The following is a 17,101-nucleotide window of genomic DNA, read 5'->3' on the forward strand; positions in this document are numbered from 1 at the left end:
TATGTGAAACTTCGGAGCATATATCACTTTTAAAGGCTGTATATCCCAACGATCAAAGTGATGGACAGTTGATCTTGCAGGGGGGGGGAGAGCAAGTGAGTTTTGCATGTGAATCAATTGCTGTCAGAAACCAGGGGAGCCATTTCAGTGAGGAGTAGAGTCGATGATTAAAGGGTCAATGTTAGTTTTGCCTAAGTTGGTCATCCATTAATTTCAATGGGCCTGCTCTTGAGTGGAACTAACATTGGATGTAACCCACAGTTTGGTGCATATGTGTGCAGTTCTTAGCTAATGTCCACGAAGTTTAAATATCTACATCGCTGATGTAGAAAATGAAAAACAATTTAATTGATTTTGGCTTCCTTGCATAGCATCTTGTATGCAGACATTGTAGGATTCACTCGTCTGGCAAGTGACTGCTCTCCCAAAGAGCTCGTGGTGATGTTGAATGAACTCTTTGGGAAATTCGATCAAATAGCAAAGGTAAGCAACTTCTTGATAGATAGAGAAGCCTCTTGTCATTTTAGATATTATTATGTTTTGAATACCATATTTACTTGAATCTTAATGTGCCATCGAATCTAATGTGCACTTTAATTTTTGCAACATAATTTGGCCGAAAAAGGTGAGCATTAGATTTGAGTAAGTACAGTAATTATAGATAAATCCTTCCAACTATTATTACACCAAGACTAATAAGGTGTAGTAACGGTCACTGGCGAAGGAAGAGGAGTCCGGGGGAGTGCACTGCCCCCGGCAGCGTGATCCCCAGGGTGCCATCGCAGCTGCCCCTCCCCTGCACCTGGTGCCTCACCCCCGCAGGCGGCCCCCTGCGGGTGACACTCCGTGCCCCCGCCTGCTCTCCGCACCCCGGTGCCAGAGCGTGAAGCTCCACCACTGGTAACGGTGTGGTGGTCTGGTTCACATGTAAGCTAAATTGTGGTTGGGCAAACCATTGGCTGTATTTGGATGTCGCACTGAACTATGGTTTAGCACCATGGGAACAAGCTATAGCGAGCCTTGAGCTTGCATGCTCCTCCTCCTCTCCTTCTCCTGTATGGCCAAGAGGACTTCAGAAGATTCTCCTTCAAGTTAACAGCAGCTTCCTGCATTATCCAAACCAGGAACTTTAGCTAACCATTGCTAATGTTATTTTCAACTAGCCAGCTTCAAAAGTTGAAGTTGGCATGTATGAAAATAACCTCCGTTAATGCATTAACCCCAGTTTGTTAGTCTGGATAATGTACAAGCTATAGTTAAAAGTAAAAGTGAAAGTTCCCAAACCCAACTTTCCTTGCTGCACAGGCAGAGGAAGGGGGCATACAAGCTCATTCCTGCGTGTCCTGAATCATGGTTTAACAGAATGTGTAAGCACAGCCATTATTTACTATTTGCACCCAGATTCGCAAACTATGGTTTTCTCCAAATCTTACTGGTAAACTGATTTCATGCATTGGTTCCAGTTCTGGTTCGGAGGACAAATGCAGAACTTAAGCTTGACAATTGTGATGCCGTGGCAATGATGCAACCTTGGTTTGGCTGTTTCATCTGAACCTTGTGTAAATTACTACTTACTCTTTTCTGTATTTTTCAAATGAAGAGAAGTTATATTTAACAAATTTTAAATCTCCCAAACTCTTACGTTTAGAAGAGTTAATAGCAGTTGATAGATTGAACATGCCATTTTAGCACAAAGGAGTTTTCTGTGTCTTCAGAATCTCTGGCCTCAATCTATATTATATTATATTATATTCTTTCAAAGTACTAGTAATGTTCACTGTACTGAGCATGTGGGATTTATGGGTATGAGCATCTGTCTCTATTTATGGAAGGTTCTATTTCCAGCCATTTCCAATCTATTAATATTATAAATGCTCATGATTAGGGAGTTATGGTCTAAAAGTGTTCTGTCGCTGAACTATCTCTCATTAAAGGCAAAGAAGCAATTGGGATGTTAACTTAATTAAGCCTTAATGGATGTGGTAGAATTGAATCACTAAACGTACTGAAACAACTTGTGTGCTTAAATGGCATAAATGCATAATTAAGATGTTTAAAGTTCTGTCTTCCTTTTTCAATTTTTTCTTGTTTCTCATACAATTCCTTGCATGTTGGTTGTTAAACGTTTGCGGAGACTGGAGAAGGATGAGGAGGTGGCCTTGCTAAACTTCTGAAAAGATTTATATTGAGGCTAACCAACTATCCCGACCATTATGGGGAGGGATGTAAGGAGTCCTCATTTTCCATTCTGCCCTGTGTTCATCACACGCAGCGTTGCTTACATTATCAGTATTTGTGGTTGCTGCTGCTTTCAGTCTGCGAACAGTACAGGTGTCTTCCCATGTACACACGCATTCAACTTGTGCACGACCGTGTATATGCGTGGCACCTGGTAATTAAATAAATTGATTTTTAAACCGCAAAAGACGTGAAAACTGCAAATATAGCTTTTTAAAAAGCAAGAAAACGACTAGTGCAACCCCAGGACCCTTTGCAACTGCTATCTTATGGGGTTTTCAAGGGTTTCCAGGGGTTTAGAGGGTGTTTATAGGCTTACCCAGGAACATAACCCCCATGTAAGTGGGGAGATGCCTGTAATTAAGTGATTGTGTTTTCCCACCTGATCTGTGTTTCTTTTGCAGTGAAATGGGTAGAGTTAAATAACAAGGTGACAACATAATTTATATAATTTGTTCGTTGCAGCAGCTAGCAAGACGGATAATGTTAGTTTTGGCGGAAGACGAACTGCAGCAGAATATTCAGATTTGTTTCCCTTCCAGACATGGGCCTAATAAGCACACATTGGCAGTTTCCACTGTCATTTCTGTTTTTGCTGGAATTCTCCAACATCCCTAATTATGTGTTGATTTTCAAGACCCATTTCCGTATGCACAACAGGACTTCCTTCTGGCTGAGCTTCGTAGGGGAAAACTGGTGACGGTTGAATACTTATATTTCAAAGAAGCTTGTCCACCATTACTGATTAGCTGTGATTCCTGCATTGCTGAGGGTTAGACTACATGGCCATTTGGGACCCTTCCAACTCTGTAATTTTATGATTTCTCATAGTCCCTGAAAAAAAACAACTCCTGAGGAGCCCCAGAGTTCCTCAGAACAGAGATAGTAAAACAGCAGCTCCAGATAAGGTCAGATTTGTTTGTTCTGCAAAGTAAAGCCTATAATTTGTGTTCCTTAAGATAGATACTTGCTAATTCATATTTGCAGCGTTTCTGATGACTCGCATGTTGTTGTTGTTTTGCAGGAAAATGAATGCATGAGGATAAAAATTCTGGGAGACTGTTATTACTGTGTCTCGGGATTACCTGTTTCCTTGCCAGTACATGCCAAGAACTGTGTGAAAATGGGCCTCGACATGTGCGAAGCTATAAAGTATGTACTTTAAAAAATGAGTTTAAATAATATTTGGAAACATTAACAACGAGAATAGGTTACATAGTAGTGTGCAAAGTATACGTCTCCAACATGGGGACAGAAAAAAGTGTTCCAGTCAACCACCTGGTTTGTACATTGCACTAAGCCAAACCATGGCTTAACATTAATGGACAAGTGTGGACTCTGGGAGAGGAGATTGTGGCCTCTTTATTCCTCTCCAATAGTTTTGCTCCTCCATCATAGTTTCGTTAAGCACAGCATCCAAACTGGGCTCATGGTTTACCTGTGCTGACAAAGCACAAGCTGTAAACCACAGGACAAACCTAGGTTACAGCTCATAGCTAGTCTGTAGAGAATGAGGACGTAGTAATTGGCCCAAAGTTGGGGAGGGTCCATAGCTTAGTGGTGAAGCATATGGTTTGAATGGAGAACGTATTGAGTTCATTCTTTGTTATCTCCATGCATAGCTGGTAAATGCTTTTGCCTGAAACTCTTCAGAGCCTCTAACAGTGAATGTAGACAGCACCAAGCTAGATGGATCAATGGTCTGGCTCAACATAAAGCAGTTTCCTGTGTTCCTAAAATGACAATTGGCAAACAGTTCTAAAGCATTATTTGAGTCTGTGTTTGGAAGGTCAAACTATGGCTTGGGTTCTAAATGATGGTTACTGCAAAGCATTGAGCCCCACTGCATTTAATGTGTATGATAAAACAAGGGCAAGTATTTAAAGAAACATGTGAAAGCATCAGAGATGATGGTTCTTTTCTCTCTGTATTCAATGCTCCTCTACTCATGAGCATAGACTAAATTGGCTGATGGTCTGGCTCAGTATAAGTCGTTTTCCTATATTCCACTGCCCTCCATTGCTTGTATAGATGAAGGCTACACCAATTTGTTTAAAACACTCGATCCATCCCACTTCTTCTCTCATTTTGGCTGTTGACTTGAGCACAGGGTGGACCACATCCCTAAATTTCACGTTGGTGTTTGCAGTAATTAAGAGAGAATTAAAGTGCCAGCATAAATTTGTAGGCATTAAGATGGGGGAAGAGTAGGCACCTCTTCCAATCCTCTTCTGATCTGTTTTGCAGACAAGTGAGAGAAGCCACAGGAGTGGACATCAATATGCGAGTCGGCATTCACTCTGGGAATGTGCTCTGCGGTGTAATAGGGCTTCGGAAATGGCAGTACGATGTTTGGTCTCACGATGTCTCCTTAGCTAACCGAATGGAATCTGCTGGAGTTCCTGGGTAAGGATTCCCCAACCTGAAGGTGTAATTCACTTGGGAAAGAAGCCTGGTGAAATTATGCCCTTTTTGTCGTGGTGCTGGAGACTTGTGGAATCTTCACAACGCTATAAGCAAAACTTGAGTAATGTGCAATGTACCACACTATTCAGAAGAAGAACTGTTTATTGCCTCTGAAGTCTATGGATGTTCTTTGCTGGTTGATTTTCTTCCTTTCATGCATTTATCATTTGATGTCTTGTCGTGGTTGCTCGCCATATAAGCCACAAAGGCCACATCCAGACCATACATGTAAAGCACATGGCATGGATTTGACCATGGTTTTGATAGTTTGCATGGTTCCATACCATGCCTACCCAATCCATCATTGAAATGGCTCAGAACCATCCGGTTGATTCTTTTTTATATATGAGCATAGAGGCTCTTCTGTCATTGGATAATCCCCTGCTCCTCCCCCCTCCCCCTCCCCCTCCCCCCCAGATCCTGAGTGTTGGCATTGCTGAAGCTTTTCCCAGTGCATAAATAATAACAATTAACTGGCTGGAAGCTAGCAAGCAAATGAAACAGTTTAAGTAAACAAATGATCACATTAAGCAGTATAAGATGTTGATTTACATAATTAAAACAGTGTTGGCAACTCCCCCTGCACTGAAGCTCAACTCTGCCCATGGACAAATTTATTAAAGAGTTTTATCAATCGCTTGATCAAAGAGCTCTCCAAGTGGTGTCCAAATAAGACCTGTAGGTAAAGCACAGGTCAAATCCACCAACCAATTAAAAAACACACACACAAATGCATATAAAACCATTGTAATTAAAACACAGATAAAAATCAATACAGCTTTTAAAAACAAATATAGCTTGCTGATTATATATCTGGGTAGCTGGTTCCCTTTTGGAGAACAACCCTAACGATAGGAATGTGCAGGGAAGAAACTATTTAACCGAAAGAAGGTGTGTGTGTATGTATTTGGAGCTTAGTGCATTACAGCTTGGATTGTTTCAGAACACTGCCTGAGAAACTGTGACGCTAGCCAGCTGAGTAAACTCTTGGATGGTTCTGCTTTGTGTAATATATCTAGATGTTGCCCTCAAGAGCTTCCAGCCCTTTTTGAGAGCCATTCAGCAACTTGTTCAGAGAGGGGTGGTGGAGGGAAGAGTGTTTTTTGGTATAAATTTGAATTAATGTTGATGGCCTCCCCAAGCACACGCAAGCTGTCCTTGAAAATGAGATTAGCAGTTTGCACAAGTATTGAGAGTGTGTATATTTTATAATGATCCCTAGGGCTACAGCTAATCCATGTGTGAGTCACTGTGCATATAATTAACGTTTGCTTGCATTAAATTCATGTGCGGTGCCGAATGCTGCTGCATGATGGCATCTATTAATAATAATAGTAATCATATCGCCATGAATATACATAGTGCTTTGCAGACAAACACAAGGGAGGGGGAGCCTTAACAGGTTTACTGCCTAAATTTTGCTTGCCTCATCTCCCACACTGCTGAAAGAAAGGGTGCTACATAACGTTCGTTCCACACTTGCAAGGAATCATTCCTGCAGCGTGGCAACACCTGCACTTTGGTACTCCCTGCCCACTGGTACTAGGCAGCTGCTTTCTCTGTACAGTACTATACTGCTGAAACCTTTTTGTTGTCATTGCTGAAGGAAGCCTATCCAGACATGCAAATTGGGACATGCATTTTAATGTGCAACTTTTATAATGTGTGCTTTGAAAACTGCTCGTTTATGTCGAAAATTTTAGGTTAACTTGCTTTTAATATTATCGGTATTTTTAATGCGTAATTTATTTAAACCACTTGGAGGTTTTGACAATTAAGCAGTAGATAAATCCTACATACCTTCCTTAGTAAAAGAAAATAAAACTGAAGGCACTGCACAATGCCCAGTGAGAAATGCATGAACAATTGTGCTATGATGGATTGCAAATAAGCAAAGCTGTTAAACAGCAATGCTGCCAGGATCCTGGATTTGGCTTCCAAGGCGTGAAGCTGTTGAGAAGCACAGGCTTGTCAACAGCAGCCATTGATATGGAAATGAATAACTTACAGTGACCTTTCTGCAAATGTTTCAAGTCTTTTGTGCTCCTGTCTCTTTCCTCTCTCCAGCCGTGTACACATCACAGAAGCAACCCTCAGTCACCTAGGCAAAGCTTATGAAGTGGAAGATGGGAATGGACACCTCAGAGACCCTTACCTTGAAGCCATGAATATCAAAACTTACTTGGTGATAGACCCGAGGGTAGGTGTGCTTTTGCCCTAAGTTACACGTGCATATCGCTTACAAGAGTGTGCACACGTTTGTCTGCCTGGCTTATTATTTTTAGCAAGTTATAAATGGAATGTTGCCTGGGATCTCCCTCCCCATTGGCTGAAGTGCTGTGACGTCATCACGTTCTTTGATTGTTTGGGAAGTAGTTGCCCATGGTAAAATGTTTGCAAACGATGTTGCATCTGTGAATGAAGTGGAATTTATTTATTTTTTAAAAAGTTTGGCTATGAAGAACTTCGTACTGGAATTGAGGGTGTGATAACTGTGAGCTGATTTTTTTTCCCCAGGAAGGAAGGAGGGGCAGAGATAGAAATCCTGGGCAGACAAGGATAGCAAATGGAATGCAGGTGGTGGCAAAGCTAGATTGGGTGTGGGAGACAAAAGGACGGAGTAGTGGTGGGAGAGGGGAGAGGGGCTAGGGAGAACCTTGCATAGGGCAGGGATATCCAATGTGGAGGCTTCTAGATGACCTTGGCTACAACTCCCAGGGTTAATGGGAGCTGTTGCCCATGAACATGGGGCACAACATTGGCTTATCCCTGGGGAGAAAAGGGATGGAAAATAAGAGTGAGACTCAGAACTGGGGACCAGTGAACCATGCAGAGTGTCGATATGAGTGAGCCTGAATTTTCACATTGATTTGAACAAGCCCAATCTGCCTGCAGGTTTCTGGGGCACAATTGGGTTTCTGTGTGCATGTGAGCCTGCGCATAATATACATCTGACAAAATTTTTGTTGTGTGTGAGGGGGAGTCAAATAATTCGCTTTTTAGTTCTGCAGTCTAAACAAAACAAAACCCCACACCTTGTATTTTGTAGCTGAAATAAGTTGAGCAAGTCTGCATGCTTAATCTTGGTCAAGCAACCCCTGAATTTATTTTGCATGGCTGTGCTTGTGTTTGTTAGTTGTCGTTGTTTTGCTTTAAGTTTCTCAAGCTAGGGAAAGGAGTTGCGGGGGGTGTGTAGGGGGGTGGGAATTGGGACACCGAAGGCAGTAAACCACAAAGAAAGATAGCGACCGTGGACTGAGAACTGGGAGCACAGACGGTGGGGAGGCAGGGCTGCAATTGCATAACGAGGCTGAAATAAGTATTAGACATTCAGTTGCCAGGGTCCATGGATCCATGAAACAATGGCTTATAGAGTTCGGTCTCCAAGGAACACTTCAAGTATCCAGAAAAGGCTGCTCTTTAACTGTGTGTAATTAAAAGAATACGCTTCAAACCTCCCACGTTCTGCCTTTAAGTGCAGCTCCACTGGCATTCTGAGAAAAAGCGATGAGAAAATAAAAGGTACTCCAGGGTGATCCAGTTTGTTCTGCTCGGCTCACAAATGAAACTGTGTGCTGCAGTTGAGGCCAGCATCTTCTTAAGCTGGTTCCCAAGATTAAACGTGTGTTGAGTATATAGTGTGGATGTGGCATGAGACCTGTTGGACACACTCATCAGCTACCTCTGGATTGGGAGGAAAGGTCATAGCTCAGTGTGTAGATCAATGGTCTCCAGAGTGGGCTGTCCTGTCCCCTAGGGGGCACTGGGGTTACCTAGGGTGGCTCTAAGAGGCAAGCGGCTGATGGGGAGGGGAGCGCTGGAGGTGTAAATGAGTATCAGTGGCATCAGTGGCTCAAGTTAATCAAATCGGTTGAATCAGTTAAACTAAATGGTTTAAATTGGATTTTGAATAAACGTGCAATTAATTGTTGCTGTTTAGAATTTCATTGCGTTGGTAGCTGAATTGCCGTATTGTAGAGTTGGAAGGAACCACAAGGATCACTTAGTCCCACCTCCTTCAATGCAGGAATCCTGAGATTTAAGAGCTTCATGCTCTACCAACTGAGCTATCCCTCAGTGGATTGTGCAAACCACTATTCTGAAGAATGTTTTCCATGGGCTAAGGCACAGGGCACTGGGGTGAAGTTAATGGAACTGAGGGGGAGATGGCCCGAAAATGTTTGGGAACCACGGGTGTAGAGCATACGCTTTGCATGCAGAAGTTTCCCCTGTTCATTCACCTACATCTCCAGATGAAAGAGTCAAGTGATAAATGATGGGACAGTCCCCTGGCTGCCATAAGGCACTAGAGAGGCCTTGCAGGTCAGAGCAGGCAAAAGTGGTCTGAAGTCGGTGTTGGCTAACCTTATGCCTTCCCAGATGTTCACGGACTCTAGCTCCCTTCAGCCTCCGCGTCAGCCAACATGGCCAATAGCCAGGGATGACAGGAGTTGCAGTCATAGGAAGAGCCCAGCTGGGTTGGACTGAAGGCTGACCTAGTCCAGCGTCCTCCTGTTTTCTCAGTGGCCAAGCTGACCCATGAGCAAGGTCTGAGTCCAGCAGCATATGGAGGGACCACAGGCTCCCCATCTCTGGGTTGGGTAATCATAAGTTATAAGGTTATAAGGCTTCCTGTATCATTTCCTGTATAATTTCGTTTCACCATGTTTATTGTACCTGGCACCTGTTAAGACTTTTCTGTAAGACTGTTCAGATGTGTAATCTTAACATATAAGTTTGTATTAATGTGTATATTTCTTCAATAACTTCTGATTTTACTGATAAATTACACTGTTTGCTTGCTTTTAACGTTCAGTTTTTAACCAGTATTTTTTTTAACAAACGCCTCATGTTTTATGGTCACCGCTTAGAACAGCCTTCACCAACTTGGCACCCTCCAGATATTTCAAAACTCATTTTGGCTGAAGCTGGTGGAAGTTGTAGCTCCGAACATCTTAAGTATCATAGAATCCTACCGAGGATCATTTAGTTCAACCCTCTACTGCAATGCAGGAATATTCATTCAGCTGTCCTTTACGGGCATCAAACTGGCATCCTTGAAGACTTCCGGAGGCGGCGCGAAACCGTGATGGCGGACCTCTTCGAGCTTTGAAGAGGGGCACCGCAGAAAAGGGTTGTTCGCGACGGCGCAGCGGCAACCCATCAAGATAAACCACGGGCAGAGTGAGTCCGTGGCCGTGGGACCCGGCGGGCACCTGGAGCGACCCCGAAATCACAAAAGGAACCCCGTAAGGGGCTCCGGAGTGAAGGAGGGGGAGCGGTGCTGTGGGTTCATCGCTCTTTCTGCGGAGGCGAAGCCGCGCGGCTGTCACGGATGAGCGCTGACCTTTCTTCCAAGAAACATCGGGCTGAAACATCAAACCCGTGAGTAAGGACCCAAGATCCTACAAATTAATTTGGAAAATTTGGCTAAAAACGGGAGACGAGAAAGAGGAAGTCCGTCTTCCGGCACTGCCTTCAAGATCAAAGCAGACGGTCTAAAGAGCGGAAAGCGCTGTGAACAGGGAAGCTTTAAAGCTTTAAACTGGGACTTTCGTGCACACTTGAATTTTCCTTTTAAAGAATAAATACAGCATAAATTTGACCTGGAGCGGTCCCCCAAGGGGCAAGGGAAGATTCTAACCCCAAATTCCCGGGTGGCCGGGTAAAGTTGTTTAAACTGCGGAACTGTTGCAAACTTCCAGATACTTTTGTAACTGGAGAGTGTAATTTTGAGCTTACTTAGCTGAAGTGGATACAATTGCAGGCACCTTGCTGGAACTTTGTTACATGTTTAAAAGTGCCCTGCAGGACTTTTTTCTTAGTGTGCTGGAACTAATTTGCCTTTAAAATTGTTTTTAAAGTTGGAACAAAGGGACTTTAATGGCGGAAAAGTTATCTTCTTCTTACTAAAACTTTGGTGGCACTCCCCCTAGAGGACATTGGGAATATAGAGGCCTGGGAAAAGTTTTTCTGTTTATCTTCTCTCAATAGACTGTTTTTAATTTTGGGCTTGCCTTTCCCATGGGACTACAACATTTGACCTTGAACATTGACTGATGAGCGGCACAGGAAAGACAAGAGCAGCCAAAGCTAAAGAAGCTAAGGAGAAAGAGAAAGCAAAAAAGCAAGCACAGCTTTTGCAAACAACTTTAACTCAGGGACGTAGATTATCAGTCCCAGCTGTGCTTGCGACACAAAAAGTAGAAACCGAAAAGCCTGAAAGATCTGAAGAGGAAGATATGGCAGCAGGAGGAGCTGAGGGAATACTGAAACAAGTTTTGGAACAATTGTCAGCAATAAATCAAAAAATTGATAACCAATCAATAAAAATTGATCAAGCAACATCCTCGATCCAGAAATTGACAGATCAGGTTTCCCAACATAACCTAGCAATTGAAAAATTGCAAGGAGCAACAGAAGAGAATCGTAAACTGGCAGGGGAAGCCGCTCAAATTGCAACATCAGCTAAAAAAGAAGTCGAGGAAGTTAAAGCGGAAGTCAAGCCTCTCCATAAACAGATAGGGGACCAACAAACCTATCTCTCGTTGGTGGAATTGAAAAATCGCGAGACCAACCTCAGGCTAAGGGCAGTCCCAGAAATTGAACAAGAAGATCTGATTGGACTTTTGACAACAGAGTTTACAAAGTTCTGGGACTTAAAAGAAGAAAGTGATTTTAAAATTGTATCGGCTTTTCGGTTGGGAAGATTAGTAAGAAAAGACAGGTCCAGAGACTGCTTAATAGCTTTGAGATCAAGGGAAGAGAGAGACAAAATACTAGGCCTACATTTCAAAAACTCAATTGTGATACAAGAGAAAAGGGTGGAAATTTACCGAGATATTCCTAAACAGTTATTGGACTTGAGAGCCACCTATTCAGAATTGGCTAAGTTGCTGAGACTCAACACAATTCCTTATAGGTGGGAGTTCCCACAAGGGCTATCATTTACTTACAAACAGAAGAAGGTTAAAATAAGATCACCAGAGGACCTACAAAAGTTCCTGCACGACCACGGGAAGATCTCCAAAAAGAAGCAGCAGCTAATTGGCCTATACTCAACCCAGGTGGAGCAACACCTGCACCTTCGGAACCAGAGGAGAAAGAAGACACACCGCTCTAGGTGTGGCAGAATAGTTCAGGATGTCTCTGCGGCTACTCAGTTGGAATATAAATGGCGGAAATTCCCCGGAGAAAAGAAGGAGGTTATTTCACATATTGAAGAAAGAACAATTGGACATTATTTGCTTACAAGAAACCCATGTGACCAGGCTCCACAGGAAGGTTTTGGTTAATAAAAGACTAGGCCAAGAATTTATTTCGTCTGACAAAGTAAAGAAAAGAGGAGTGGTGATTTATGCCAAGGAGAGCCTGACACCTAAATTTTTATTTAAGGATGAACAAGGAAGAATTTTGGCAATTGAAATTCAAACCCAAGGAGAAAAAATATTGATATTAGGAATTTATGCCCCAAATGACGGGAAATTAGAATTTTTCAAGAAGCTGCATGAGACGCTGCTGGACTATCTGGATTATGCTAACATCATAATGATGGGAGATATGAATGGAGTGGTGTCTACACATATGGATAAGTCTTACAACCAGAACTTAACATCAGACGGCAGACTGCCTAAAACTTTTTTCGAATTGACTGACAATCTGGATTTGATCGACATATGGAGGACAAAGAACCCCCTAGGTAAAGAAGGAACTTTTTTCTCTGAGGCCCACCTGTCCTGGTCAAGGATCGACCAAATCTGGACTTCCAGGGGGCTGGCACCTAAGACTAAAAAGGTGGAAATCTGCCCAAAAACATGCTCCGACCACAACGCCTTGAAAATAGAACTTAGATTAACTCAACCCGGTTCCTTCAGATGGAGAATGAATGACACACTACTAAGAGATCAAGAGATTGTGAAAAAGGCCCAAAAAACATTAAAGGATTATTTTGAGATAAATCTGAATACTACAGTTGAAAAAAGAACGATTTGGGATGCAAGCAAAGCTGTTATGAGAGGGTTTCTGATACAACAGAATATAATTAAGAAAAAACTCTGGAAAGGAAAGAAGGACAAAATACTGGAGAAAATACACCAAGGAGAGAAAAAACTGAGAACCAAACCAAAGTCCAAGGAGGTGCTGAGAGAAATTAAATTCCACCAAGCAGAATACTCAAAATTGATCAATCAGGAGATTGAATGGAAAATAAAACAGATGAAGCAAAGATCCTTTGAATCAGCAAATAAATGTGGAAAGCTGCTAGCTTGGCAGCTGAAAAAAAGACAAAAGCTAAATACGATAACAAATCTAGAGATTGATGGAAGGATAGTACAGAAACCAGAAGAAATTAGGAAGTGTTTCCACAGATACTTCAAAGAACTGTATGCACAGGGGCCCCAGAAAGAATCAGAGATAGATCAATTTTTAAAGATAAATGGACTATCAAAAATAACTCAAGATAAAAGATCAATCTTGAACTCTACAATAACCTCACAGGAAATTGAAGGTGCCATTCAGAACATGCAACTAGGCAAATCTCCAGGCCCGGATGGGCTTACCTCCAAATATTATAAGGTTCTGAAGGATTATTTGATACAACCTTTGTTGGAGGTATGCAACCAGATCATGGATGGGAAGAGGGCACCAGAAACGTGGAAAGAAGCCTTCATCACATTGATACCTAAGTCAGAATCTGAAAAGACTCAGCTTAAAAACTACCGTCCTATCTCACTCCTAAATGTGGATTACAAAATATTTGCAGACATTTTGGCAAATAGACTTAAAAAAGTTTTAAATGAAGTAATTCATAAAGACCAAGCAGGCTTTCTCCCTGGTAGACATTTATATGAGAACACTAGAAACATCATTGACATTTTAGAACTTTTGCAGACTAACAGGAACACAAGGGCGGTGTTAATTTTTATTGATGCGGAGAAAGCTTTTGACAATATATCTTGGATGTTTATGAAGAAGAACTTGGAAGGGATGGGAGTAGGACGGGGGTTTGAGAATGGATTACATGCAATCTATTCAGAACAAAAAGCTAAATTAATAGTGAACAATGTGGTGACGGAGGAATTTAAAATTGAAAAAGGGACACGACAAGGGTGCCCTCTATCCCCTCTGTTATTTATTTCAGTCCTGGAGGTGCTACTGAATATGATCAGAGAGGACCGGTTGGTACAAGGGATAGAGGTCGGAGTGAAACAATATAAACTGAAAGCTTTTGCAGATGACCTAGTTTTGACACTGCAGGAGCCAGAATCCAGTACAAAAAAAGTTCTTGAACTTATATCTGAATTTGGTCGGGTGGCGGGATTTAGGTTGAATAAACAAAAAACTAAGGTTCTGACCAAAAATTTAACAATTACAGAAATAGAGGGGTTTCAGAGAGAAACAGAGCTGAATGTGGTTAAAAAAGTGAAATACCTTGGGATCTATTTGTCCTCCAAAAATTTGAATTTATTTAAGGATAATTATGAGAAATGTTGGTTGGAAGTTAAAAAGGATTTAGAAATTTGGTCAAGATTGAAACTTTCCTTGTTGGGAAGAATCGCAGCTATAAAAATGAATGTGTTGCCGAAAATGTTATTTTTGTTTCAAACCTTACAGATCGTGGACAGAGTGGATTGCTTTGGAAAATGGCAGAAGGATATATCTAGATTTATCTGGCAGGGCAAAAAGCCCCGAATAAAGTTCAAAATATTAACAGATTCAAAAGAAAGAGGGGGGTTTGCCCTGCCGGACCTGAGGTTGTACTATGAAGCTGCAGCCTTCTGCTGGTTGAAAGATTGGTTTTTGTTGGAAAACACTGATGTCCTAGATCTGGAAGGTTTTAATAATGCTTTTGGTTGGCACGCATACTTATGGTACGACAAGGTTAAAGCACATAAATTGTTTAAAAGCCACATTGTCAGAAAAGCAATTTTTGCAGTCTGGATGAAATATAAAGACTTACTAGAGAGTAAAACTCCGAGGTGGTTATCACCAGTGGAGGCCAAGGCCCGAAAAAGACCCAATATGGAGGCCTACTGGCCGAAATATTGGGAACTAACTGAAAAAATTGGAGACAATTGGAAGTTGCAGAGCCAGGATAAACTAAAAAATAAGGTGCGAGATTGGCTACATTATGCTCAAATTCAAGAGGTTTTCAAAATGGATAAAAAAGTTGGTTTCCAGGTGGAAAAGTCGAAACTAGAGACAGAATTGTTAGAACCAAAGACAAAGCTGTTATCTAGAATGTATAACTTGCTGCTTATGTGGAATTTACAGGATGAGACAGTTAAATCTGCTATGATTAAATGGGCACAGGATGTTGGACACAACATTATGTTTGAAGACTGGGAAAGGTTATGGAACACCGGAATGAAATTCACGGCAAGTACTGCCTTGAAGGAAAACATTATGAAAATGATATACCGGTGGTACATGACCCCAGTCAAGTTAGCTAAGATACATCACCTGTCTGACAATAAATGTTGGAAGTGTAAGGAAGCAGAGGGGACTTTCTTTCACCTCTGGTGGACATGCCCAAAGGTTAAGGCTTTCTGGGAAATGATTTATAATGAGTTGAAAAAGGTATTTAGGTATACCTTTCCCAAGAAACCAGAGGCCTTCCTGTTGGGCATGGTGGACCAGAAAGTGTTAAAGAAGGACAGAGCTTTGTTTATGTATGCTAGTACAGCAGCAAGAATACTCATTGCAAAGAACTGGAAGACACAAGATTTACCCACGCTGGAGGAATGGCAGACGCAGTTGATGGACTACATGGAGATAGCTGAACTGACCGGCAGAATCCGAGATTTGGATGTAGAAACAATTGAGGCGGACTGGAAAAAGTTTAAAGACTACTTGCAAAAGTATTATAAACTGTATGAATCTTAAGATTGTGCATGATTTGGAAAGGATACGCTTTAGCAATCATGATTAAGTAAATAGTAAATCAAGTGATAAAAGAGAAAAGGAGATAATATGAATTGAACATGTTACGTTTATTTTAAAGGTATAAAAATTGTGATATAATATATTGAATTTAGATACATAACATGTAAAAGTTACAATAAGGTAGGACATAAGGTAATAAATTGCTGACAAGGTTAATATAAAGAACGCAGAATCGGAAGGGGTGGGGAAGTCCAAGTTGGGATTTATTTTTGTTTTGATTTTTATTGGTTTGTTATAAAAAAAAAAAAAAAAAAAAAAAATGGTTTCTTGTAAACTCCTCATTTGCTTGCAATGTACAAAATTTGGAAAGAAACGCAATAAAAAATACTATTAAAAAAAAAAACAAACTGGCATCCTTGGCGTTATCAGCAGCACGCTCCAACCAACTGAGCCATCTAGCTATCCAAACTGGAGAGTGCCAGTTTGGCTTAGAGGTTACGGATGAGTCAGCAGTATATAAATTCTGTCAAAGAAATAATTTCATTTGTTTGTTATATCCAGTTTTCTAAAATGTACGCTTGGCTGTCTTGTTTCTCCCCGGGTTCAGTCTAAGCAGCGCGCTTCTAACAACCACCTCCCACAAACCACCAGAGTGCACGATGGCTTGAAGATGAGGGCCTCCGTCCGGATGTCGAGGTTCTTGGAGACCTGGGGGGCCGCCCGGCCTTTTGCTCACCTAAACCACAGAGAGAGTGTGAGCAGCGAGACAACTGCACCAAACAGAAGGCATAGGAGGGTGAGGTTTCATTGTTCTTTGCTCTTTCTTTCCAAAACCCTCAGTTTGGACTTGGTTGGCTTTTGGTTGTTGTTGCTGCTACAAGGAGCCAGAAGTAAATATTGGAAACAAAGGGTAGAAAAAGGGAGAGAAGTATTGTCCCGGCCCATCCCCCCACACTTTACTTATGGGAAGCAGAGTTTGTGACCCAGTGTGGCTATGGGGTGTGCGGGTACAGCCATTTCCCAGCTTCAGCACGGCAGTGGAAGGTGTTTTCCTGCATGGCTAGCTGGGAAATCCCATGATACATTGGGGGCCAACCTGATGGGCGGGATGTCAGAACGGACCTGGGTGAAGACTTCACCCACCCAGGTCCTCTCTGAGGTGATTTAAAGGGCTGGGGTCATCTGTACTACATACATATCTGTTCTCCTTTTGACACCAGTCTGTCATAGGGTGTACAGATGGTCAACAAAAAGTAAAAAATAATAATAATCTGGAAGCACAGTCCTTTTTTAAGGACCTTTCCACTTGTGGCTTATTTATTTTTTATTTTTTTTGCATTTTATTTTATTTATTTTATTGCAACAAAATCCTGTGTTAAGATGTTAAGGATGTTAGGAGAAAATAGCACAGCGAAGAGCAGCATAAGATCAACCATAAAATTACATTCAGAAAGCAAATATAAAATAGATATTTTTGTAGCAAAAGTGAATAAAGCTATAAATGTCAGGTCAC

At 41.7% G+C, this 17,101-nt stretch overlaps 1 protein-coding gene across 6 annotated transcripts in view; it reads left to right on the plus strand.

Moving 5' to 3' along the window:
• The window catches only part of ADCY7 (adenylate cyclase 7), an 85,426-nt gene that overhangs the window by 44,465 nt on the left and 23,860 nt on the right, over nucleotides 1-17,101 (plus strand). For all 6 annotated transcript variants that reach the window (XR_014551166.1, XM_083625736.1, XM_083625734.1 and 3 more), the window contains exons 7-11: nucleotides 372-483; nucleotides 3,263-3,390; nucleotides 4,486-4,644; nucleotides 6,772-6,904; nucleotides 16,196-16,384. Coding sequence is in view for 5 of the 6 variants with exons in the window: in XM_083625736.1 (XP_083481862.1) it covers nucleotides 372-483; nucleotides 3,263-3,390; nucleotides 4,486-4,644; nucleotides 6,772-6,904; nucleotides 16,196-16,384 (721 nt within the window). In the remaining variant the exon portion in view is untranslated. The remainder of the gene's footprint in view (nucleotides 1-371; nucleotides 484-3,262; nucleotides 3,391-4,485; nucleotides 4,645-6,771; nucleotides 6,905-16,195; nucleotides 16,385-17,101) is intronic.

This window comes from Podarcis filfolensis, assembly GCF_964270895.1.
Source record: "Podarcis filfolensis genome assembly, chromosome: 8".
Lineage (NCBI taxonomy): Eukaryota > Metazoa > Chordata > Lepidosauria > Squamata > Lacertidae > Podarcis > Podarcis filfolensis.